This window comes from Vidua chalybeata, chromosome 2, assembly GCF_026979565.1.
Source record: "Vidua chalybeata isolate OUT-0048 chromosome 2, bVidCha1 merged haplotype, whole genome shotgun sequence".
Classification (NCBI taxonomy): domain Eukaryota; kingdom Metazoa; phylum Chordata; class Aves; order Passeriformes; family Viduidae; genus Vidua; species Vidua chalybeata.
In genome coordinates this window covers 84,772,371-84,799,929 of record NC_071531.1, presented here as the reverse complement: position 1 = coordinate 84,799,929, position 27,559 = coordinate 84,772,371, and the positions used below count along the sequence as shown (strand labels likewise).

The window sequence follows — 27,559 nt, the reverse complement described above, 5'->3', positions numbered from 1 at the left end:
GTGCTTTGGCACAATTAATGGATTGCTGTGGGCTGGGGCAAATTCTTACAGGTGGTTTGCCATGCCCATTTGAGGGAGGTGGACTGGGAATGTAAGTGTGTGAATTGGAACTCTGCTGTACCCACTGGCCTCAGGGAACAGTACTGTATTATGGACATATTCTGTGAATCCAAATAATGGGGTCTGTGCTCAGGGCATCTTCCTGGCCTTTGCTACAGCTCAAATGTAATTTCAAGGACCAGCAAGAATCTGCTGACCTTGTTTATGTTCCATTTAATAATGTGTTTGAAGGCCTTTAAGCCCAAGTGCTTGTCTTTAAGTTTTATTGGCAATATCACAACAGAAAGGAGCAGGGTGGTCAACCTAACCAGCAGTTCCTGCGTTATATTTGCTCCAGGTCACTGGAGTTCTGAGGAAACATTACTTTTCAAAAAATAAAGGATAAGAGCGCATTTGTTGCTTATATTGCTAGTTTTGCCAGTCTATAAGATGAATAGCTTTAACCTTTTATTTTATTTTTAGACCACAAAATGTGTACTCAAACCACAGATTATAGTCACAAAGACTTTCATCCCTTCACACTACTGGATTGTGCTCTGCTTCATTTCAACATCGTACAGCTTGCAGGTAGATGTTTGATTGTTTGATCTCAATGCTCATATAACTTACAGTAGCATGCACAGTGCATTTGGTTAGCTCTCAGGGCACAGTCTTAAAATACATGTGTTATGTTGTAGGAAGAAGCTGATTTTCATCCCAATTTTAAAGAAGCTTCTTTCCAAGTTGGTGTTTTTTTCTTTTTTTTTTTTTTTTTTTTTTTAATATTTGTACTGGTCAAAGGATTTTAATTAGCTCCGTATAATTTTCCAAGGGTATACAGCAATTATGCAGAGAATTAAGAGGACTAGGCCTTATTTTTTTTACTCTTAAGTAATCACAGTGTCTGTTGACATCCATAACAATAGAAAACACAATTTGAGCAGTAGGAGTGAAAAGGATAATAAAAGCAAACAACAGTGAGTAAACAATTACTAAAATACTCAGAAAATAGCCGGCATCTAAATCTACTAAAATCCTTACATGTAGATGAATGAGATAGTACTGTAAACAAATTAAACTGTATGCTTAGAGAGCACAGGTCTATTTGTAGTGCAACAGACACCAATACATTATTCCTCTTAAAGTATATTTTATAGTAGATATGTAATATAAAATATTTCATAAAGTACTTTTATTAAATTATGAAATCATAGAGTCATTAAAGTTGGAAAAGATCTCTAAGATTATCGAGTCCAATCATTAACTTAGCCCCATTGTGTTCATCACCAATTCCTCAACCATGCACCCTTTGAACACTTCCACAGTTGGTGATTCCACCAATTCCCTGGGCAGCATATTCCAATATTACCCTTTCAGGGAAGAAATTTTTTCCTAATATCTAATCTAAAGCTCTCCAGGTGCAACTTGAGTCCATTTTCTCTTATCCTGATGCTTGTTACATGGGAGAAGGGATTGACCCCTGCCTCACTACAGCCTGCTTTCAGGTAGTTGTAGAGAGTGATATCCATATATATATATATATATCTGTCTCTATCTCTGCATCTATCTATCTATCTATCTATCTATCTATCTATCTATCTAAAAATGCATAAATTATTAAGGGGACTAGATGTGCGGAAATGATATTTTGTATAATCATTGACAAATAAAAGGAAACATGAATGAATAATTTCTATGTATTTTATTTATTTGAACTATTTTCTGTTTTAGAAAATGGCACATGTTAGTTAGTTAGCACCTTGTTGTGGTTTGACACGGAAGTGAATTTTTTCAGAAAGTTAAGGTCAAACCAATCAGTGGTCAGGCTTGGATATTGGCACCTGGAGTGACCACTGAAGGCATGGACACGCCTCTGAGAACACAGGGGGTTAAAAGCAAGGACTCCGGGGGGAACTGTCTCTTTGGTTCCAGTCATCGGAGACTGTGGGCTCTCCCCTGCCCAGCCACAGGCTGGTGGGGGAAGGGAAGCCATGTGGCCCTGGAGAGGTAGCCCAGGGGCTGAAGGACTGGAACCGGGCGAGCCCCCTGAGGATGGAAGGGTGGAGAGAAACAGAGATGCCTTTGTTCCCCCACCCCAGAAGGAAAGAGACAGAGACCCTGATGGCACCTGGAATTTGCCGGTAGAGGAGAAGGAGAAGGGGGGAAGGTGCCCAGCCGTGGGAGTTGGAGTCCTGGGCAGAGATTTCAGTTGTCTGGGGAGTCCGAGACTTTTAACCCTTTCCTGGGAAATGAAAGCTTTGTAAAATATTACTCCTCCTCGATTTGAAGTAGAAGAGAGACAGTCTGGGACCTAAGATGTTAGAAGAAGAAATTTTTCAGTGGGAGGAGATGATGGTGTGGCTTGTGGCTGGACTTTTCCTGTTAGCCGTAAACTAAACCAAATTCTCCTGCAACAGAGACTGCATTTTTAGGGGGATGCAATGGTGAGCCAAGAGACCAGTTTCAGCGACTACCAGCACAGGAATGGAATGAACAGAGAAGAGTTGAGGAGGGTGTGGTGGTGCCCTCTGTCTTCAGGAATAAGATGATCTCTGTTCTTGAGACCCTCGGCCCCAGGGAAACAGGAAATGGGGTGGACTGTGATCCCAAAAATGAGAAACTGAACTGTTGTTTCTTTTGGTCCTTGGCAAAGCATCCTTAAAGGAGCCCTATGAGCAGTCTGTCCATGCACGGTGGTGAGAGCATTGTGACATGGAAAGGAGATTGTCACACTGGCAGATTTTCTCTGGGCAGTGCCATGTGTGACATGGAAACACAGAAAGGTGGCAATTGTGTTTCCTGGGGGGGTGACGGGGGGTTGTCTATGGTGCAAGAGAGACTCCTCTCTCCTTTGAGGGGCTGAGTATTGATTATCTGAAGGGTGGTAACATGATCAGGAATCCAGGGTTTTCTCTCACTGTGGTTTGTTGGAAGTTGGGTAGGGGGAGGAAGAGTGTTTTTGAAGTTTTTCATTCTGGATTTAGTGTGTGTGTCTTTTATAGTAGTAGTAGCTTAATAAAGTTTTTTCCCTTTGTTATTAAGCTTGGGCCTGCTCTGCTCTGTTTCTGATCACATCTCGCAGCATTTATTTGGGAAGGTGCATTTTCATGGGGGCGCTGGCATTGCGCCAGCATCAAACCATGACACACCTCAAATTCAAAACTTGAGCAAACTTGCCTGGCTACTGCATTGCTGTAGTTTCCTGGCAGAGACCTCATGGTCTTAGCTTATGGTCTTCTCAGGTCTTCTTAGCTACACTCTCCCAGGCTTAGTTACCTTGTACTGTCAACCCTCACTACCTTTGTTTACATTGTTCACTGCAGAAATTCAGCCATTGAGTACGTAATTTTGGGACTGGTAGTCTTTGCTCCTTTTTGAGTAGATGGAGAAATTTTAAAGAAAGATTTTGGAGATGATCTCGCTGCTCCATAGACTGGCAGTGCATAATGCAGCATCCTGTGTCTGTCTGAGTAGTTTGAAACCTATACAAACTTACACTTTTGGTTACAATGAATTGTAAACCCGCTTTGTAAGCCTAATTTGTGAGCAAGAGTTGATGGAATTAGTTTGAAAACTTAATGTTACTGAAACCAGTAATTTGTTATGATAAAAAGCTTTCATTTATTAAATAAGGATTAACATCCTGGAAACTTGGTAGCATTGATTAGGCACTGAAGCTTTCACAGATGTAAATCAATCTTTCTGATTCACAACTTTGTATTTCCAATTCAGTCATGATGCTTCTAAAAATGAATATCATGTATTAAATGCATAACTCTGAAAAATAACTATTCTGGTGTCTGTGGTGTCACTATCATCTCTACCAGTATAGAGGTTTATATAGCAAAAATCACTCACTCTATTCTAAAAGTTTGAAGCACTGTCCCCATCTATATGAGACAATTATTACAGCAGGTTTTGCACTGATCTTATCTACAAGAAACTCTTGCAGATAACTCTGTTATTCTTGAAAACTGCTGCTAAACCAGGACTACTGCTCTTCTCAGTGTATGTAAAAGGGATCTCTACCTGTAACTGACTATGGGAAGCCTCATGATGACTTCTGTGAAAGCAAGTTAGACTCTTGTGTGGTGTTCCCAACTTCCACTATTTTTCTTTGCTGAACTACAGATGCTTTTCTCCAACCGACCCTCGAAGCTTGCAGAAGAATGAGTAAGGAATATACAGTAAACTTCTTTGGAAGGACATTTTTCTACTCCAGCTTTTTTTTTTTCTTGCAGCCTATGACAAAGAAGTGCTTCAAATGAATTCATTAGAAACTGTGTATTTTAAGAGAAAAGAGATACTTTTTGCTAAAGTAAATGTAAGAATTAGCCTTTTGCTCCTACCTAGGACTACTGCTGGTGTTCTTCAAAACCTCCCAGTCACTGTATAATAGATTTTGTACTGATGAGTTAAATAAACACAAACTGTAAACAAAATACTGTAGCTAATTGAACCAATGTATGGTAGTAAGGGTCAGCCCTTTAATGGTGTCAACCTCTTTATGATAAAAGTATTTATTGTTCTAAATGTCTTTACAGCAAAACATAGTTGAAGCATGGGATCATTTAGATATCCTTTGAAGTGAAAACATGAAAACACAGATAGCTTCAGATTTCAAGAGCATAATGGAAAATAGGAATGTAATAAGCCCTTTTGGGAAGTCATGCTTTAAAACACAAATTAATTCACCAAGCAGGCATTGTCTCAAGAAAAGCTGACACATTGCTGGCTACAAGATCACCTGAGACATCTGTGAGAGGCAGGTCTCTTGGCTGGTACTTGGTGTTTGGTATCCATGTTTGTGATGATATCATAAGTGTCAGAACATGACACGCATATTTATCCTGTATTAGATCCTTCTGCTTAAGTAATCACTTCTTTGTGAAAAATCAGTACAGAGACAACTTGACTACAGGTGTGCCAATGTTAGGTGGAAAAGCAGCCAAGCTGTAGCATTCTGCAGTTCTGCTCCTCTGCTACTTAATATTTGCTGCAAGTTGAAGATCTGGGTGGATAAGTAAAGGCTGGTAGCCAGAAAATGCACATAGCATGGGAAAAGTATTCTTGGACTGATATCAAGGACAGGATTGGCATTCCTAAAAATCATAAATCACTTCTACTTAAATGGCTCTTGTCTTCATGTGCTGAGAACATTTGTGGACTGTGTAGTGAGTATCTATAATATTCTCCTGTAAACATTCTTGTTTACATGGCACGCAGGTATTCTGCATTTCCTTGGGTGAGCAAACAACAGAAGACATAAATGAAATTAAATCAGGTAATGACTTGGGTATCAGGAATGTAAGTCCATAAAGGTGATTTTTGTTGAATTCATTCACCCCACTATTTCTTTGATCATCAGACATACATAATTTCTGTCATGGGATTGCACTTGAGGTACCACTTTTGTGCAGGCCTGGTGCTAGAATAGTTACCAGCTTCTGTGAAAAGCTGTTTTCTCTTCTAGATGTCCTTGAGATGGATCAGTATTTTCTGCTGTTATGGCCTCGGATGACTGTCTTCCAGAAAATATTGCAGAAAATTTACCACTATCTTCATCTTTGCCCCAGTGGAGGGCAACCTGATTCAGAGGGTGGCATGCCTGTTATTTAGCTTTTATAAAGCTATTTAGCTTTTCCCTTTCCAATAAACAGTTCAGTGTATTGGCTTAAGCCATTGACAGAGGTTCACCTGAGGGAACCTCTGTTCATTTCTAGAGCAGGAGTCAATTCAATGAAAGAAGAAAATATCTGAGTTACTGGTAGTGCCCCAAATTGTGCCCTACACATTCAGGTGCTCATTTGTTTGTCACCTGATTTCTGTGCTCCTGGCTCTTCTGCCTCAGAAAGAGGCTTGAACATATCTTGATCCCACCTAACAGCCACGTGCAGGTATAGCATGCTTTTAAGGAGAAAGTGTGATTTTGAGTCGTGGTCTGAGATGAAAAGAGTTATCTTACTAAATAGATGAGCACTATAGTTGCTGAGCTAAGCTGAAAGTGATTGACATTGCCTCTTCTGCCTTAAATCAGTTCTGGCCTTTGATCTGAATCTTCTCTCATCCTTCCCATATTCAGAAAAAAAAAAAAAAAGGACTCTCTGGGGACCTCTACAGAATCAATGTTGTATCTAGAGGGGATGGGAGATCTTGGATGAATGAAAGATCATGAGTGGTTTTTTTTTAGGCACGTAATAACAAAAAAAACCCTGTCATGACAAATTGCAGAGAATTTTATAGAGCTGTATTTTGGAGAGGAAATGCCTTTTTAAGTTAGATAGTAGCTTACCTGAATATAGAGAGATGATGCCAGGTATGTCAGGACAGCCCACCCTTGAAGGTCACTGTTGACCAGCATGAGACTACCAAAACACTTCTCACTCACAACCCACTCCAAGAATAAAATGCAAGACATTTAATTTGGAAAGCTGATGTACTGCCTGACAGGTCCAGTCACTGGCAGAGCATCTCTTTCTAATGAAATCCACATTACTGGCAGCATTAGAAAAAAAATGTTAGGGACTACTAAAAAGTTTTTCTTACTTTAATATGCATAGTTTAATGACATTTTAGAAAACTTAGAGAAGTATTTGGAGGGTTTTTTTGAGTATTTAGCACTGATGGGACTTGAATCCTGATTTTGTCCAAACATGACATAGAATATATTTTTATATATATTTTTGAAATGTTCTTGAAAGAGATTCACTAGGTCACAACCATTATTGAAAAAATATTATATGTGTTTTTCACTGCAAATTACCTAAATTCAAGACCTGTGAGGTACTAAATCTGAAAATTTAAATTTTGAATTTAAAAACTGTATAACACATTATAGAAAATTGCAGAACAGAAACTTGCTTCTGTCTTTATTTCCTTTGTTTTTTTCAGACACACACACTCTCACACACACACACATACACACACACACGTATATATACAGTAAATTCAGGAAGCTTCTTGCACCATTAATTACCTTCTTATGAGTAACAAGACTCAAAGAAATTGAGATTTACTTGGTACTGTACATTCTCTGTTCTTTGTGTTGTTTTTCATTGGTGATATTTTTGGAATATAGCCTTCATTGTATCATGCAGAGAGCAAAGAAGAGCAAGGACAAAAATCGTGACATTCCCTGGCATATAATCAAGGGAACTTCCAGCAGAGCAAGTAGTAAAAATGGTTTCAAAATAGATAAATATTATTTAAGGATACGCTGTTTTCTCCACAATAAATGATACTAAGACATTGCACTTCCTTGAAAATAGGTGTGAATGGCTGTCTGTTAAAGATCAGGATGTTAATTTTGAGCAACAGAAATCTGCAAAGTTTGTTTCTGCTTCCTCCATCTGAGGAGGCTGCAGCAAGGCATAATACTGTTCCAAGTCACTTGTAATTAAGCGCTGACAAAAAGTCCTTTGACTTAAAAATAGAGAACCAGTTGAATGCATACTTCAGTTTAAATTTAATCAATTTGCTAGTGGCAGTAATTCTGATATTCATGAATATCTAAAGCAGGGGGAATGAGATTATTTTAATTTAATTTATTCTCTATGTCCAATTTATTTCATGTAGAAACAATGTAAGAAGGACAATTTTTCAAGAAAAAAATTACAATGATTTATTAAAATACCATATGAATCCTACAATAAAAGTAGTGATTGAAATGGAGTTATATGCTGGTATGATATTATCAGTATTATCACTGGCATTTTCTGCAGAGACAAAAGGAGAGAAAGAAAGGTCAGAGCAAGGGTGTGCTGTAGGTTTGCTTATATCAGTACACGTAAGAGTTCATAACAAAGCTTCTGCTATCTCAGTTTGGCTTTGGGCTGTAATATTTAAAAGAAAAGGATGTTTTGTAATATGCATAAAGTGAAATTATTTTGACTATAAACTGTACTGGAAATAAACAGTAATGTGGCTTTGGATTACAAACTTTACTGCGTGAGTTTTCTTCATAAAAGATGACTTCCTTTGTCAGATGGAATTCTTCAGAGTTAACTGAAATATTTACTGAAACACCTGTTTCTGCTGGTATCTTCTCCTAAGTAATGTCCAGTATCACCAGAAGCTAAACATAAAGAAGTTTGAAAGGTGCTATGATTTGGGGTCATCAGTGTCAAATTGCACACCACTAAGTGCACTCTACAGGCTGAGATAGGGGAGAAAAAAAATTAGAGATACTGAAATGAAAATGAAGTTCCTGTAAAAGTATAAAGAGAGATAGATTAGATTCTTATAAATATTTTTGATTTTTGTACTGTTGATGTCTGTAAGGACTAGTCATTCACAATTCTATGCTGAAGGTGCTTTAAACATTTTCTGCAATACACAACAAAATTTCTTGCTCTATCTTAAAATTATCCAGTTGTAGAAACAAGAAGAAGGAGAAAATTGTAAACAAAGTATATTTGAATTCAAATTCCACTACAAAGCAGTTATAGCTTTTACTCCAACAGCATGGTGACATGGTGATGAGACTCAAATAAATGCATCCTGATACTTCTTACAATGTTTTTTTTAAAATTTAATTTCAGACCTCTTCCTCAGAGAAGAATTTCATTTCTACAGGAAATTCAATAAACTAATAACCAGTATTCTTAAAAAATAATTTTGTAATCAGTCTATCCTAGATAATAACTAAGACCTTTTTGTCACAAACTTCAATTTAAAGTTGAGATTGTCTTGCCTAGCCACAGAGCCTCCTGCTCTTGTCTGAGACAGACAAAGGGGGCACAAAAAGGCCTTGCATAACCCAGAAGGATGGATCAGATTTCATAAGGCAGCTAAAATGTTATTACATGGCGAGTCAGCTGAATACAACCATCCCAATAGTGCCATAGCTCATAGAAATCTGACGGTCCTCAAAGTGTCTTTATGGAAATATTTAACTATTACTTTCATGAAAAAATATGCAGTCAGCCAGAAACATTCTCTATTATTTAAAACATATATTTACCCTAAAAGTGGTGGATAGGAACACTTCAAGTCTAAAGATATTGTGGAATTTGGTAAAATAAATATTTTTGAAACATTATAATACCCAAATAATTTTGATTTTTTTATCTGGAATTTTTCAAATGTTAATAAAATATCTACCTTGATTTATTATTTCAAAAATGTATCACCCACAGTAAGGCTACCCAGCTGTGCTACCTAGCAGGGATCCATCTCTCTTGGCATCGCAGGAGCCACCAGTCGTTATGCCAATATGTGAACTGCAAATACTCAGCCTCAGGTACTGACCACATGTGTGTGTATGCACACATGCACACACCCCTAGTGCAGAATGCAGAAACACTCTGCTTAATGGAGTTGGCATCCTCAGTATGATCTGCAATCCTTCAGGAAAATAACTCTGTGTTCCTGTGAATTATCAGGAAACTTCAATGACAGGTGAAGCAATTTAACAGATTATAGGACTGGGCATAAAGATGCAGTAAACAACTGGTGGTAACAATTCCATGTGTGGAAAAAAACAAATTCTTGTCGGGCTTCTGTTTCATTGTTCATATCTATAATTTTACAAAGGTCTGCATGGGCACCCCTCTTAGGGAAGGAATGAATGAATGTTCCTGAACTGCTAAAGCTGAAAGAATGGCTTGACCATAAGATGAAATGCAAAGCATCAAATGGAATAGCAAAAACTCATTATATCTACCTTACACAGGTCTGTGAAGGTTAATTGTCTGTATTTTAGCTAATCTGGTATACCTTTTGTGCTGTTACCTCTCTTAAAACTGTCAGTTAACCCACTATCTGTTGTTTCTCTCTGCAGTGTCTGCAGGTTAGCTTACAGTGAAACTGCTTTCAAATGGCTTTGATAGCATGAAATCTGAGGACCACTGCATGGCAGAGATGTTGCTGAAGCTCACTTATTTAAAAGTCCCTGGTACAGCTCTTTGTGGTGACTCTGTTTTCAGGGGGAACCACAAGTATACTCACCCCTAACAAGCAGCTCTGTCTCATCTGACACGGTGTCCGCTGCGGTCTGGACCCTGCAACCATATCTCCCAGCGTGCATCAGGAGGATGTTCCTGATCATTAAATCTGCAGAGGACGCTTGCTGAAAGGGATGGAGTGCCAGTTTAAAACTCAGTAAATCTGTGTTCAAGGTAGTTCACAAGGGTGTTTTTTGTACAGTCTGAGCAACTCTTAAATGCAGCTTTCATCTTACAAAATGTATGTGTCCTAAGACCCTCTTGTGAGGATTATCAGAACAGTGCATTTATACAATTATTAGTAGGGATTAAAGAAGAGCATTTTAGGTTTTTAATAACTTTGACTTTGCTTAAAGCACATTGCTCATATTTGCATGTTCAAAGTGAATTATTCCAACTAGCACAAAGAAATTCATTAAGGAGATGAAGAGAAATATTTTGGATGCTATCTGTGGTATTAAAAAAAAGTCCTCTTAGAAATTAAGAACTTTCTTTCTCTCCCTCTTTACTGTAATACAGTGACATTTGGAATATGTCTTGCTACTGTGCTAAAATTAAGATTACTTGACAGATAATATTGATTGATTTTTTTAATTAATAAAGAAGTTAATGCTAAATATGAATGAGAAAATATGATCAGATTCTCAGCCTTCTTGATGAAACATGTATGTATTTAATGCTGAAAAGTGCAAAATATATAGAGAGAATATAAAGAGAGAACCAGTTCAAATCTTTATTTTTTAGAATTTTACCCAACAGTCATTACAATTCCCCAAAGTTCACTTTAAGAAACATTAATTGAGTATAGGAATTTCTTTTCTCAGATTTGGTCTACTTTGCTAACCAAGTAAATACTGACCATCTTTCCTTGAACTATATATTTCTATCCCATGCAATGATTCTAATTTGAGTAATTTCAATCCTGAGTAAATAGAATTGTACCTTGCATTCAAAATAAAATATTTCTAGGCGTGTAAGTTGATACTTCTCTAGCTGTACTAGAAATTTATCACTAAATTCACCTAGATTCATATTTGCTTTTTTTTTTGGCTTATTCTGTGCTCATGTTGACACACTCAGATCTTTATCCTTATTCATTAGGAAGTTATGAGCTCCCTTTTTATAGCCAGTCATTCACATGTGCATGACCTTATTTTTCATAGGATTGTATTTCTTGTATGTTCCCATTTGTTATTTTCATCATCTGCTGTATTGATAAGATGTCCAATTTTGTTCTATACAATCGTCATTTGCATACTTCTTTCTTTTATGCCAAGGTCATTAATGACAAGATGAAATAGGATTCATTTCAAGATTCAATCTTCTATAATTTAGTTTTTTCTTTTTAGGCAGAAGAGTTCCCTTGCAGCACATCTTGGCACACTTCTTCCGTCAATCTTCTCTTCATTTGCATTTTTTGAACTAACTTGTTGTAATATTCCATGTAGCATCAAGGCAAAATCTTTACCAAAGGATATTCAATGCAAAGAAAAAAAAGAGGTGAAGACATTAAGGCTGCCTCTGAGGCCAAAGTGAATATGGGCATGATCTATAGCTTAATAACCCTGTAGATCTAAGAGCAGGATTACCGTGGGAGTGTTTTGCCTTCTGAAGTGGCCTAGGTAATGACGTTGCTGAAGGGAAGATAGTCAGACCAGTCAGGACATAATGCAATTCTTATATTCTTGCTCTGGCATATGAGAAACCACAGCTGGGGAAATGGATATCTCAGTACTCTATAGCTCGAAATGCAAAAGAAGAGCACACACTCCTACCAGGAGTCAAATTCAGGATATAATTTTTTTAAAGTTGTATAACAGTAGCATTTACTAGCTATTGAAACCAGTTGATCAATATCACTAGTGATCTTGGTACAAAGCATTAGTTACTAAAAGGATAAGACCAGAATCAGTACACATTTGTCCTCTCTTGAGGGTAATTTACATCTAATGTGTGTTTTATTGTTAAGTGTGAGGAATAGTGTAATGGATAGCAACTGTCTGGTTTCATTGTTCAGGAGCTGTTAAAAATCTTGGCTGCCACTCTAACTTCCAGAGGGTTTATGAATGTGTAACTCCTAATATTCTTATCAGGAAAAATATATGTATTTCATCTGCACACCTGTATAACCGGGCAGACAGGCATCAATTGAAAGAATCGTTGCTGTAAGTGGAGAACAGTGCAGTATAATAGCTCTCTATGAAACACTTTTATTACAACATAACAGGATGTGCAGCCAGCATTCCTGAGGATGTGTGAGTGGATTAAACTGACTGTGTTTAATACAGATAGGTATATACTCAGACACTTGACCATAATCAAGAAAATAATGAGACATTTTAGCTTCCATTTAGGTAAGTAGGAGATATGTTTGACCAGGGACTCTAAAAAGAATACTGCATTACTGTTGTTCAGTGACATTTATATAGTGGTCTTTGTTAATTTTACAAACGCTTCTAGGTCTTGGAAGACAAATTATTTGTTGATTAGTTTATCCTGTTGTTGTGGTTTGATGCGGAAGTGAATTTTTTCAGAAAGTTAAGGTCAAACTAATTAGTAGTCAGGTTTAGATATTGGTACATAGAGTGATTACTAAAAGCCTAGACACGCCTCTGAGAACACAGGGGGTTAAAAGCAAGAACTCCCAGGGGAACTCTCTTTTTGTTTCCAGTTGTTGGAGACTGCAGGCTCTCCCCTGCCCAGTCACAGGCTGGGCGGAGGAGAGGAAGCCATGAGGCCCTGGAGAGGTAGGCCAGGGGCTGAAGGACTGGAACCGGGCGGGCCCCCTGTGGATGGAAGGCTGGAGAGAAACGGAGATGCCTTTGTTCCCCCTCCACAGAGGGAAAGTGACAGAGAGCCTGATGGCACCTGGAATTTGCCGGCAGAGGAGAAGGAGAAGGGGGGTGGGAGGAAGGTGCCCAGCCGTGGGAAATTGGAGTCCTGGGCAGAGATTTCAGCTGTCCGGGGAGTCCAAGACTTCCCTTTCCTGGGAAATGAAGGCTTTGTAAAATATTATTCCTTCTCAATTTGAAGTAGAAGAGAGACAGTCTGAAATCCAAGATGTTAGAAAAAAGAATTTTTAAGTGGCAGGAGATGATAGAGTAGCTTTTGGCTTGACTTTTCTTGTTGGCTGTAAACTAAACCAATTCCTCCTGCAACAGAGACTGCATTTTTAGGAGGATGCAATAGTGAGCCAAAAAACCTGTTTCAGCGACTACCAGCACAGGAATGGAGTAAACAGAAAAAAGCTGAGGAGGGTGTGGTGATGCCCTCTGTCTTCAAGAAGAAGATGATCTCTGTTCTGGAGACCCTCGGCCCCAGAGGAAGAAGAAAATGGGGGGGGACTGTAGTCCCAAAATGAGAAGCTAAACTGTTATCTCTTTTAGTCCTTTGCAAAGCATCCTTAAAATAGCCCTATGAGCAGTCTGTCCATGCACAGTAGTGAGAGCACTGTGACATGGAAAGGAAAGTGTCACACTGGCAGAATTTCTCCGGATGGTGCGATGTGTGACGTGGAAACACAGAAAGGTGGCAATTGTGTTTCCTGGGAGGGGTCTATAGTGCAAGAGAGACTTCTCTCTCCCTTAATAGACTGAATATTGATTATCTGAAAGGGTGGCAAGTTAATCAGGAATCCCAGGTGGTGTCTTACTGTAGTTAATTAGAAATTAATTGGGGGTGGAGGAGTGTTTTAGAAGGTCTTCATCCTGAATTTAGTGTGTGTGTCTTTTCTAGTAGAAGTAGCTTAATAAAGTTTTTTTTTTTCTTTATTTTTAAGCTTAAACCTGTTCCTGATCGCATGTCACAGCATTTATTTTGGGAAGGTGTATTTTCATGGGAGACACTGGCATTGAGCCAGCATCAAACCATGACACCTGTAATGAGAGGCTCTAGGCCACAAAAAGGTCTGGGGGAAGTTAAACTTATGTGCTGGCTTTCTAAGTCTTAAGAAAATTTTTGCGCCTTGTCATTGTAGTTGCTACTTGAGCAATTACAATCCAGTTGAAAAAAAAAACCTACTATGTGGGAATGCAGCAGAGACTCCATTAAGAAAACTATCTAAGGTCAGAAACTTTCTTGTGCTTTTAGACTTCTGTCAGTGGAAAAAGACGTGATACTTCAGCAAAGCAGAGACATTCACTTCACAGGAAGACAAAAACTGGTTGATATGAATGCAAACAATGTAAGAAGGTCTCTCTCACATGGGCTAACATGATTTAGGACAGCCTGGTGTATCAGCAACTTTGTGGTCTCAATTTTATTCAAAGCCGAAGTCAGTGGCATTTAAATTTCTATGTCTAGGTCTAAATTTTGATGCTATTAAGTGTATGTTTTTAAAAGTTGCCCTTTGTTTCACTGATTTTATGCTCTTTCTTGACAGGGAATATTTTGCAAGAAGTGCATTATTTCAAAGTAGCATTTTGTTATAAAAAATCCATATTCCTTGGTGTTCTGAGCATCAGGTATTATCCACTTAGCCAAGCATCAGTACCTTAACCTCAGTATAAACTTCTACTGTATTTTACTGAAGCTAAAACTGAAAAGAAAACAAACCAAAACTGATAGGTACAACAACCAAATTTTAGTGTTTTTTAGGAAAGCTAGAGTAACCTTCAAGGTCAGCATCAGCTACAAACCTGCTGTACACTGTTGATCTTCATTAAGCAACAAATAAATAATAGAGCTCAGAATGCTATCAATCATGACTAATGTTTCTCTCCAGGACTACAAATTATTGTACCATTCATATTACTCTCTCAAGCATCCCATTCATCTAGTTCTGGGCAGCTCCAATGCTGAATGATGTGTCAAGCTATGGATCTGTCTGCTTCAGTGTGGCATGTTGTCTGAGGTCATAGCCATATCTGCAATGTATCTAATTAGCTTATTGTACATATAAGGTAATGCTTGCAACTATTTCTTTTTCAAAAATTGGTGCCACCTATGCATTAGCATTTGCTTTTGAAGTGGAAATATTTCCCCAAATTCAAAAAGGCTCCAAGAAGCATAAAACATGCATACTTTGCTCATTAGTAATGACATAATTGCATTTGTCTTTTGCACTCATTGTCCTAATATTTGGGGGGTTTGCAGAAACAAACAAACAAGACAATTTTTTCTGTTGGGAAATTAATACTTCTTCAGTCATCTCAATTACCTGCAGAGAGGAACTTATATGTGGATTTTTTTTTTCTCTCATAAATCTTAAATCTCTTAAATCTTTCCATCTCATAAATCTTAAGAGGTTGTTGTGGGAGCCTGGATTGATACTAGTTAATTACTCGAACAATCAATCACTTAACTGCCCAGGTGCAGAAGGTGTGTATACTATCTCCAGAGGCTACAGCTGGATGCTGGATAACATAAGGGAAGAGGCTGATAAGAGGCAGATCCTGCAAGTTGGGGTCCTACTTTTTATCATGCCAAAGTCCTTTCAGCAGTGACTAGCTGTGGAAATTCCCTTCGAGAGGAGTAGTAGGACATTCACACACAGCCCGAAGGAATTCACCCCTTCTGGTGAGAATGTGTCATAAACCATCAGACTCCCAAAGTGTCCCATGATCCAAAGTATTACATAATCCAGCATAAAATTCCCTGCCCCAGGTACTTGGGTGTGCCCACTCAAACCTGAGTAAATATAAACCCAGTGGATTTTTTGTTTCTCCCACCCCACATGGCTCAAGACAGTGACAATCATTTTGACTAGACTAGGACCTTCACCACTGAATCCAGAAGAAGAGAACCAACTGAATCCATACAGTGGTGACACATTTCTTTTCTCTCTGTCATTCTCTTTCTTTCCCTGCCCCCACTCTCTTTTCCTCTTTCTTTCCCTCTCTCCCCCTTTTTCCCTCACATTTACTGTTAAATAAAAATCCATACCAATGACTTTGACATATGGTCTCATTTGCACCTTAATTTAGGCAAAGACATCTCTCTAATTTTAATAACCAGATCTTAACAGTGTGAGTTGCTTTGCAATAAACAGCTTTTACATATGTTTCTTCCCTCAAATGAAGAGAATTAAACTTAGAATTAAACTTATTCTTCCTGTGAGAGTGAGTTTATTGTCCTGAGCTAGTTGCTAGGAAACCTCTCTGTTAATCTGTCCATTCATTTGCTGAGCTTTTATCTCTAAACCAAGGTGGTCCATTCAGTGTATCCAACCTTTTCTTCTGAAGCCTTTGCACAATTCTAATTTCTAATCAATTTCTGAAGACTTTGCACAGTTTCTAATCTGCCTGCATTTGAAATGGAGCTCACAGTTACACCCTGGAGAACTTTCTTAACATCTAGTAAGCCTTTCTCCCTATCTCTTCCATGAAAGAATTATGATTACGTTGGTTATCACATAATTTATCGCATATGCTCAAACTACAGAATCATATGTGGAAAATACATATGAAATATCATTATTTTTTCATTGTATCAAACCTAGCTTTCATTTAATCTGCTTCTAATGCTGCTCATTTTCCACATTCATTGTCATACTTCCCTTCTACTCCAACTGCAGTTCTTTGAATGTAGCTCTGATTTATCTTGGAAAGAGGGACAAAAAGCCAAATAAGTTCATAGTACTGGGTAGTTGGTAGAGATGACGTGTTGACCCACAGCTCTCAACTTCTGCACTGCAAGGGCTTGAGGACTGCCTAGAACTGTGCAGAGGATTCAGGCTGTGAACTCAGCCTGGACAACATGCAGTGAAAACTCTCTCTTTGCCTGGGAAGAATGTGTCTAAAGTAGGTAATGAGAATATTACAAATGATCATGATTCAACAAAAGCTTAAATCAAAGGGAAGAAAAGAATGGGCAAACACTGACTGCCATTGCAGGAAAACTTTTATGATGAAAATCAAAGTCACTTCTTTACTATGACTACAGGGGTTTATCAAGGTGTGCTGCCTGTCTAAATCTCTTGACAGTGAGAGAGATTTGTAGGATGCTTTCCTACAAAGTGGTTTTTATACACCACTGTGTTTGGGAGGTACTAAAAGCCTAAAAAGATTCTATTCTGTTTAAACTGAGAACAATAAAACAATGCTGTGTCGAGTAAAAAGGATTGAAATTTGATCCTAAACAAGAATGACCTGGGTTGTTAATGACAGCTTTTTCAATTTAAATGATAATTTAAAATATATGGGTGTTTTTACATATAATACACAGGTTAGGTGAATTCTTGACTTATATATTACTTCATTTAGCAAAATAGCCTTTATAAATGAAATTCAGTTAGATTAAATTGAAAAAATATTTCGCAGTTAATTTTTGCTGTATTTGAATGGCAATGGAGGTTTTTTTTGGTGAGTTTATCTGAAGCAAACAAATTATTATACGGAATAACCTTATAGCAGTGTTATCTTTGTACCATCAACAGTAAGCAAGGACCAGCAACACAATAAAGATCTTTTAAATAATGGTGACAATTTATATGTACATTATGATGGATTGTTGGCTTCAGGCCAGATTCTGTCCATATTCTGTTTAAGGCAATTTAAGTACCATTTCATGCAAATTCTCAGGTTTGAACATATCAACTACAACTGTCTACTGTTTGTGATGATTACAAATTGCAAATATTTAATCTGAGAAGCAGCAGATTTCTTGGTTGATATGTTGGTAATGGAAAATAATATTCTGGGCTCTGTGTTTTAATCATATAAGCACATTCAGAATAAAGAAGATGAAATAATTGCTATCAGTTTTGTTGTGATCAGTGGTATGAGGCAGGATAATAATGGTAATATATCAGTATCCCGGCTGATGCAGATTGATTCAGGTATACCTGATAAAACATAACTTGCTTTTCCTCTGTCTATAAGAATTTAAAAGGATGTTTTTAGGTTTATGAATCCTCGTGCAGGGGGAGTGCAGACCCTTCGACTGGTAGTATTTATGAACAGTTTTCATAGACATGGCAAGAATTATGAAATGAGTTGTTTTGGTGAATACTGGTGGTTTTGAGTGGATGCCAGAGAGTGATGGAGTGTTTAGAGTGACTAGAGAAAATGTGAATAAGCTCGAAATGCTTCAAATACATCTCAAGTGCATCTTGAATTGCTGCAAATGAGTTTGATTAATTTTATTTAATGAAGGTAGAAAAAGAGATGAAGTTAAAAGAATATCAGCTGTCAGGTGATCTGCCATCTACTGGGGTAGTTTTGTGAAATCAAGGTATTAGCAAGAACATGGAAAAAGCAGTGAGATGGGAAGGAATGAGAAAAGAGATAAGGGATATGAAATGGCAATCTTCAGGACAGAGATACCCACTACACTTCTGATGCTAAATTCATGTTCTGTATTTGAGATTTTATTACCATGAGAAAATAGGAAGAAAAGACCTCTAGAGGCTCCCTCCAGTGCAGTAGGTTACAATGAAAATGATGATTGTGTTTTGCTGGTTTTTCTTTCCCCCTAGTGTTATATAATTTTCTTTGAGACCTACTTACACTTCCTATTTGTTAATATTAACTGGAATATGTTAATTAAGAGCAGTTGTACACAATAATGAATTGTTAAGATTCTTAGTATATATATTGTTGGATAACATTTATGAAGTATTTATGTGAATATTATCTATTGTACTACATGCTGTGTCTTGGTTTACAAAACAAGAGACAAAGAAAGGGGGCAAGAAGTAGAGGTGAGCTTCAGGACAGTGAAAGCTTCTTCCCATGACACTTTTCTGTAGCAACACAATTAAGGTTCACAGGTGCAAGGCCTCAAGAATAAAACTAAAATATTGGGAGTGTAAGAACTGAAATGGAGAAATACTACCTGGAAGGTGTTGGAAAGCACTGTCACAGCAGCTGGGGAGAAAGGCTGCAGAGCTGCGAGTGTAAAATGCCAGCAGAGCTTTAAATGGAAGCTTCTTTAGGAACAGATATTGATCAGTTGTTCAAACAATCAACTCTGCTGTTATAGCCCAGATTAACACTGTGCCAAGCAGTTAAATGATCCAACAGCTTCAAGTAAACAGAGGGAAGAATGGACTGTCATGAAATGTCTTTTATTTATCCCAAAGTTTTTTGCTTTAGAATGCTTCTTGTAAACAAGGAAAGGTACAAAATACCACAATGGAACAAATCAGTAAAAAATATCTGACTGTATTTCATGACTTATTACAATAATTTTTTAATAGAAATTGGCCAGGAATGTTAAGAGGCTCACATTTTCCAAAATTATTGGTTATCTCCCTTGTCTAAAACAAAACTAAATAGAAGAGTTCAGAGAATTGTTAAGGTTGGAAAAGACCTCTAAAATCATCAAGTCCCACTGTTATTTCAGCACTGTTGTGTTCATCCTTAAACTATATGCCCAAGTGCCACACCCACACTCCTTTTGAACATTTCCAGGATTGGTGATTTCACCACTTACTTGGGCAGCCTGTTCCAATGCCTGACCACCCTTTCAGTGAAGAAATATTTTCTAACATCTAATCTAAATCTCCCCTGATGCAATCTGGTCACTCTCTCTCAGCCTGTCACTTGTTATCTGGGACAGGAGAACTGATCCCCCCTCACTAGATTTTCCTTTTAAGAGCTGAAGAGGGCAGTAAGATCCTCCTCAGCTTCCTTTTCTCCAGGATAAACGAGATCAGATGTTGCTTATAATCTCTGTCCATTACTCTCTATTAACAGCCAAAGCCACAGGCACTTGCATGCAATAATTTACACACTTTTTTTTTTTTTTTTTTTTTTGATTCTAGGAAAAGTTTGGAGTGTCTCTTTCTAACACAGCATCAAATAAATTCAATCAGTTCACCAGAACTGTTTATATCCTGGAAGCAACACATGGTAAAATGCAGTATTACAATGTGGTCTTCTTTGTGTTTGGATTTTGGTTTGTATTTACCATTCATAGAACTCAAAGTCCAGAAATCTTATTTTATTTAGTACACTATATAATTTACAATAGCTATTTATTACCAGAAGACAAGATTTAATTTTTTTGTTTGTTTAAGGTGCTCCTGATTGCTCAAATCGGTAACTGCTGTAGCATGACAAGTGGGCAAAACCTGGTAATGAGCACAGGGCTGAAATATCTAGAGATTAGAGTTGACAGTAATGGCTGTGTTCAGCCTCTTCCATCAGCAGGAATGGATTGCAACAGACAGTGAAACAAATTTGTAGCAATGATGCTGATATGGCAGCTTAACCCTGAACAGAAATTCACTGTGCACAGAGCTTGTCTTCTGCAAGGCTTCTGAAAACTATTGCTGTTTTCCTTATGTGGGGAGGCAGTCGGGGTGTCATGTAAAACCTCTATTTAATTAACCTTGTTTGAGTTTACATCCAATAGAGAGGAAAGACATTATTATTAACAGCCTGCTGTTTCAATTGATTTCATGTAGTGTAGAACTTAGCTCTTCCTATTTAGAAATGCTTAGAAAATTTTAATCTTAATTTCTCGATATGAGAAAATATGATAAAAGTACTACAAGAAATTAGGGAGTGACTTGAAAATACAAGGAAAGGTGTAAATTTATGCATTGTCCAAAATTCTAGGTTATCAAATTGAAATCTCCAGTACTAGGCAGGAATTGTCCAATCTATATCTACTGTCCTTTTTGAAGTAAAACAGTAGATTTCCATTCACTTCCATGTGAACAAATAACCATTGTAGAATATAACATGACAAGTTGTACTTATTGCTTCTCCTGGTGGCAGTTTCAGCTAAGATCAAAGACCAAGAACATATTCAGACGAAATCACTTTCCTGAGTCCGAAAAGTCAAGGTGAGGAACATTAAGAGCAATGCTGTTGCTTACCAGTCTGTGGATAACCACAGTAAATCATTTTGTTTGGTTGCTATAAAAACAGTATCAGCCGTCAAGCACAGAGTTGGAATTATGATAGCTAGATGAAAATCTACTGAAAAAAATCAGATATTTTTAGATGAAAAAGGGCTATGTCTATGAGAAAATTAAGGTCAGTAGAGATTTTAGGAGACAACATTTTGAATAGAATTTTGACTAGGACTTCTACATTTGGCACAAGGGACAGAAAATCAAAGTTATCCTAATAAAAACAAGCAAGTTTATACTTTCTGAGTTCATTGCATACTGTGTTGCTACAATAAAATTTTGGAAATTCAGATTTCCATGGAAAATTTTTCTATTAATTAGACAGATTACCCCTCACAGAACCTAAAATGTTATCAAGTCCTTTGTTGGACAAAATTAGACTTTACCAGTGCCAAAGGATTCTGGTTTTATATAACCCTTGGCATTATTTTTTCCCACCAAATGTACTGTGAAGTTACATATACACAACATTTGGGATGTTTTTTTTTCCTAGACTTCTATCTGCAGTCATTCCAGTAGAAATCAGCTGGTCCATTTTCCTTAATATTCACTTTATACACAAGTTGACATCCTCATCACACTTATCTTTTTGCCAAGCAAGTCCTTGAAGTACCTAAATTGGTATGAGTACTAAATCATTGATAGCTCAGTAAAGAACAGCAAAAATACCTTCGGTTTTTATGAAAGTTTACTTCTCAATAGGAAAAATTATAGCAGTTTTTTTTGGTACAAAAGCTACTGATATAATTTCAAAACAAAAATAGTAATTTTTATTAGCAAGAAAAGATTTTCTTTTTAATTGTAATTGCTAGGGGTCATGCAATTTTAGTAAGTGAAAATTTATCTACAGCCCAAATAGATGTTACTTTGGTGATAGCTTTTATAAAACTGCATTAAGAATGAAGATGTTCATCATACCTAACACTTGGGTCTGCCACAGTGAAAATATGAGCACTGCAACCAGTGATGAGAGGTTTACAGTGGTTTTATTATTAGCAAAAGCCATTTAAATAATGTTTAATTTGTCAGGCTTTAAAACAAATAAGCAAACTGCAGGTAAGCCTGAAAATATTTTTATCTGATGAAGTATCAGTGTATGGACAAAAAAATGGACATATAATTCTGTGCCTTCATGCACACATAAGATTTTTTTTTTCTTAAACATACTCCATTAAAAATCATTTTGTTCAGGGTAAACTCATGCAATTTTGAAGTGTTTAATTCTTAAGAGCAAAGTAAGGGATATAGATAGAACTCTATCAGACTTCAAGTTCCTATTTTCTCCATTGATAAACCTATGGCTTTAACTCATTGTGTATCTCAGCTTTGAAACTGGATAGGTTAAAGGAGATTACATGACAGGAAAAAAGGAGTTTTATCTGCCTTTGTCCCTGGAACCTGGTCATGATTTAGATTTTAGTGAAGTAAAGAAATACATTTTTAACCTTTTGATTAATTTCTCATTCTCATGTAGTTAACAGAAATTATAGTGAAAGACAATTGCCAGCATTCCAGAAATGAGTAGGTATGGGAATTGTGTCAAAACACAAAAAAATTCCTGTATTACCACAGCTGCTATTACCACTTTCAAGATTTGCATCTCTCAATGGATCCAGCTTCATTTCAGGACAATGCAAAAATCAAGATATTTTAACTACTACTTTATGAGAGACTTATTCAGCCTGGAGCAGGCTGAGGTGAGACCTTTTTGCAATCTACTTCCTTATTAGAAGAAGCAAAAGGGTAGCTGCAGATCTCTTCACACTTGTGACCAGTGGCAAGACCCAAGGCACTGGCCTGAAGTTGTGCTAGAGCCTGACAGAGTTCAAGTGATGGATCAACACTCTCAGGCACATGGTGTGACTCTTGGCGTGTCCTGTGCAGGGCCAGGAGTTGGACTCGATCCTTGTGTGTCCCTTCCAACTCAGCTTATTCTGTGATTCTGTGAGTAGTACTATTTTCACTTAGTAAAGCGGCAGTAACACTCTAGCAGCACAGTTAGGAGGAGGTCATAAACTCAAATAGCTGGTTAAATCTATCAAGTTTTGACCTAATTTTAATCATGTCAGGACAGTTAAAACAATCAGTAATTTTAGTGAGATTTGCATGAATATTTGACAGAAAATATTATGTTGTCTTTGATTGCTTTGAATAAGCCTTATTTCTATCAGTTTGAGGGCTTTCTCATATAGGAATGAAATAATGGAGAATTCTTGGGAGAGATCTACAAAATCCTATTTTTTCATTTACTAAGTTATATTAAATTAGCTTTCTTTTGACATGAGATATGAAATTACATTGAAAATTTCCTAGCCTGTGGATATTTTCCAGTGATTAAAATTTTCCTTTGAAGAGAGATGCTGAAATACAACACAAGAATCATGTAGCATGTTTTAGACTTCAATTTTTTAGAAATTACTTAAAGGTAAATTGTAATCATGGGGTGTTTTCTTGAATCAAAGAATGAAGTTAAAAAAGAGTGAAAATTTTCCTTCTTACATAAATAGTGTTGTTTTGAGTGTTATATTCCTCAGATGAAGATAAGTATGCTAAGAACCTTCCCACTAAAATATACCTTGCTAATGTTGTTCAATTAAAAGGTTTATTGAAGTAAACTGAATTTTTAAAAACATGAACCCCCCCTCACCAAGAGGATATTACTTCCATAAAGAGTATGTTTGCCTTTCATGTAGGCAAGCAGAAGAATAAATTGATTGCAGCTGACAAGGTTTTTAATGCAAAGTTAACTTTGCTACATTGTACTCAAATGAGATAAATTAAGTTTTAAAATTTCCTGACCTTTATGAACTTAATTTTTCTCTGTTAACATAGCATGAACATTTGATTTACATTTCATTAGTTGGAAGATTCAGTTAAATTACTGTAGATTCCGTTTCCAAGCTTGTTCACATTAAAAGATTCCTTTCTACTAAGAAATGTTCAAATAATTTTACATAAGACATGTTTGAAATTCTTTATCATACCATTTGATCACATTTAACTCTTTTTGACTCAAGTAGCAATAGTTGAAATTGGTATGCATATTTTTGTCCATATGATTCATATTGATGTAAATAATGGTTACACAGTTAGGAATTACCTCATGCAGGGAAGTTAGTAAATATAGCCCTTGCTATTCAGATATTAAAATATATTCTAGGCAAGTAAAGCGTTGGGAGGTAAGGGCATTTCAACAGCCATGTTATCTGTGAGGGAGACATCAATGCTCATAGCAGCATCCTTTCTATATTAAAATCAGCAGAAGAATGTAAGTAGAATTTGATGAAAACCCCTTTCTGTTCCCTCACAAAGATTATCTGATACATCACTAATAGGACATACAAGTTTAAATTTAATATCTTCCTGAAGAATACTACTTGCAGTAATTCTAGTGATCTGCAGTTTGCACCTCTTCTATCTAACATTTCTTTCCAATATTACTGAAACCAGTTATCTCTCAGTTTGATCAAAATTTAGTAAATGTGAGACATATAAAAGCATGCAAATTTCTATCAGTTCCCAGCACAGAGATGACAAATGCATGGTCACTTACTGCCTTGATGCTTTCAAAGTGTCCACCCTCTTTCTCAAAGTCAATTGGCTGCCCATTGAGCGTCCAGTAGAAGGTGACATCCATTGTGCTGTCATGAAGGGCTTTGCAGCTGAGGACGATGCTCTCTCCAACTGTTAACTCAATCTTCTTGGGAGTCAGCTCTATTCTTGTAGGCTCTAGAAACAGAGAAGTGTTAGGAACATTCAGATGGAAATCTGCTTATAGTGCCACACCAAAGTAATAGGATTGACTACTGGTGAGTCTACTCAGAGCTTACATGAGCTGTTAGTATGAATTGCCGACAGTCAAATATTGAAAGATATTCATAATACACACTGAAGCATGACACGGGGGGTCAGAAGGTACAGACAGTTTCATGGCGTCAATAAGGCAGAATCCTAAACAGCAATCTATGGATATAGATTAATTATAGAATTATAGATTGTCATATTATAGAATAATCTGACATAGATTAATTAACTAATTTTATTAGTTTCAGGAAAATATTTTTTTTTTAATGGCTGCAGCATGTGGAATCTTGTGATTGCATGAAAATTTCAGTTTTGTCACATAAAATGATAAAGAATATTTCCTGGGTTACTAAATACAGGAAGAAGCTTGAAAAATGAAGTCAAAAGGCTTGAACACCTCCAAAGAAAATTAATGAATTCAACTGAAAAATGAAAAAAAAAAAGGTTCAGAAATGGATTGCCACTCAGTGGTTTTATTATTATTATTATTAATCTTCTAAGGTACTGCCTTTCTCTGAATTTTATATAGATACAATTCTTATTTTAATTTAAAGGTTCCTTCTCATACAGGAAAAGTTAGAGGTAAGTGAGTTCTCAAAGATAAAATAAGTTAAAAGGCTATTGATTCCTTTACTTATAGAATTATTTATAGTTTGAGTGATTTAATATATATACTAACTCTTATGACACATCTACAGTAAAACAGCTGGAGTTTGCAATCTGATTCGATGTCTGACCAGATGGAGTTTAGTCCCCTTAGCTTGTTGGAAATGCTTTTCTATTCTGCCTGTAGAATGCTGCTTTATGGTTGGCTGGGGATTCTAAGTAATATTTAAATATATTAGTCAAAAGAAATCAACATTACCATCAAAGAATTTTTTCATACCTTTAACAGATACTGATGCAATGATTTCTGCAGATCCAAATATATTTACACCTTGACATAAATACCGCCCTTCATCAGACTTGGAAGCATTCAGGATTCGCAGACTCCCATGTGGAAGAACCATTATCCTGGAAAGAATAAATCCAAAAATATATAAATATCTCTCCCATTCTACCAGCCAAATTCCATGATGATATCTTTCATAGATAATAAATAGGATTAAGGACTGCTGCCTCTGTAGCAAGGGATGATGAAGATGATAACTGAATTATCTTCTGCTTCAAAAAGATTTTAATAATCCGTTTTACTACTCCTTCTTTAATTCAAAATTTTCATGGAAGCATCAGTGGATTAGTATCCTTTGACACTTATTAGGGGTGAATTGTAATGAAACTTCTGTAGAACAGTAAAAAAGGTAATCCTTCATAATTTGTCTTCGAAGTTTCACCACTATATTATTGTCAAATCACATTTCAATATCAAGCACAGGCTATTCCATCTAGAAAAAAAAAATGACCTTAGAAATCAGATCTGAGAAGAATAGGAAGAAAAATTCAAAAGACAAGAAAAAACCCCTATAAAATTAATTGTATCTGGTCAACACTGGATTTATAGCATCACAGCACAGTGTAGGAAAGGGACTTAAATAATTTCTTTTTGTAGATGGGCTTTTTTTTTTTTTTTCTGAATTTATAATTGCAGGTCCACTATACCTCTTGGTAAGTAACCCCACTAAAGCATGTTCATGAGAAATGATCAGCTGCTCACATTTAGGAATTTCAAATTTTGTTTTTGCTTGCACAATATTAATCATAGAGTCCATGAAGCAACATGTAAATTAACACTCTTTTTGCTCTTCTAAAATGACAAAGACAGTGAATTTATTTCATTTTAGAGTTGCAGCCTGGAAGAGCAGTAAATAATCATGGCTCTTTTTCTGACAGAGAGCTAGGAGGCTACAAGGAATATGACAACTCTTAGATGATATTTAATCCAAGACCTGCTTGCAGGTGTTGTGTATCCTTTCCCAGGTTAGGCACTGGTTACAGCTCTCTTGAAGGTCTTGGGAGAGGTAGACTGGGAGCACGGACACTGGAAGCAGATAATCCTCAGTAAATGCTTTCAGGTATCCCATAAAAGTGGGGGAGGACATGGGATGTTCCTTCTCCTGTATTTGAAAACTAAGTTAAGACTTCTGTGTTAAAGAATCTAAATAAGTAGGTGGGTGGCTCTTCTCCAGGGATGGTTGGATTTTTAGATATATCTGTCCAGTGAGGACTTTCTGGAGATACAATACAGACTGACACTCCTTCTGCTGGGAATCCTCTGTGGAGTCTATGATCAGAAATCATGAAGGGTACAATATTGTGTTTTACACTTGAGAAGTATTTAATCAGGGGTATGGCACTTTGGACAGGACTGGGTTGGGCTCTTCAGCAGCAAAAAAGGGAAGGACTTAGATTTATAGACTGTGTGTGTTAAACTTCACTGCTGTTACCTTTGATTTATACTGGGAGTGATTTACATTTTAGGCTTAAAATTCATTATTATGTTAAAATTAAATCATTATTATGAAACTGCATTTCTTTCTTTCTTTCTTTCTTTCTTTCTTTCTTTCTTTCTTTCTTTCTTTCTTTCTTTCTTTCTTTCTTTCTTTCTTTCTTTCTTTCTTTCTTTCTTTCTTTCTTTCTTTCTTTCTTTCTTTCTTTCTTTCTTTCTTTCTTTCTTTCTTTCTTTCTTTCTTTCTTTCTTTCTTTCTTTCTTTCTTTTCTTTCTTTTCTTTTCTTTCTTTCTTTCTTTTCTCCCTTCCTCCCTTCCTCCCTTCCTCCCTTCCTCCCTTCCTCCCTCCCTCCCTCCCTCCCTCCCTCCCTTCCTCCTTCCTTCCTTCCTTCCTTCCTTCCTTCCTTCCTTCCTTCCTTCCTTCCTTCCTTCCTTCCTTCCTTCCTTCCTTCCTTCCTTCCTTCCTTCCTTCCTTCCTTCCTTCCTTCCTTCCTTCCTTCCTTCCTTCCTTCCTTCCTTCCTTCCTTCCTTCCTTCCTTCCTTCCTTCCTTCCTTCCTTCCTTCCTTCCTTCCTTCCTTCCT

At 36.9% G+C, this 27,559-nt stretch overlaps 1 protein-coding gene across 1 annotated transcript in view; it reads right to left on the bottom strand.

Moving 5' to 3' along the window:
* The window catches only part of CNTN5 (contactin 5), a 237,521-nt gene that overhangs the window by 39,944 nt on the left and 170,018 nt on the right, over positions 1-27,559 (bottom strand). Inside the window, exons 12-14 of the mRNA XM_053934769.1 lie at positions 25,478-25,605; positions 24,341-24,516; positions 9,988-10,108 (exon numbers count right to left, since the gene is read on the bottom strand). Of these exons, the coding sequence (XP_053790744.1) occupies positions 9,988-10,108; positions 24,341-24,516; positions 25,478-25,605 (425 nt within the window). The remainder of the gene's footprint in view (positions 1-9,987; positions 10,109-24,340; positions 24,517-25,477; positions 25,606-27,559) is intronic.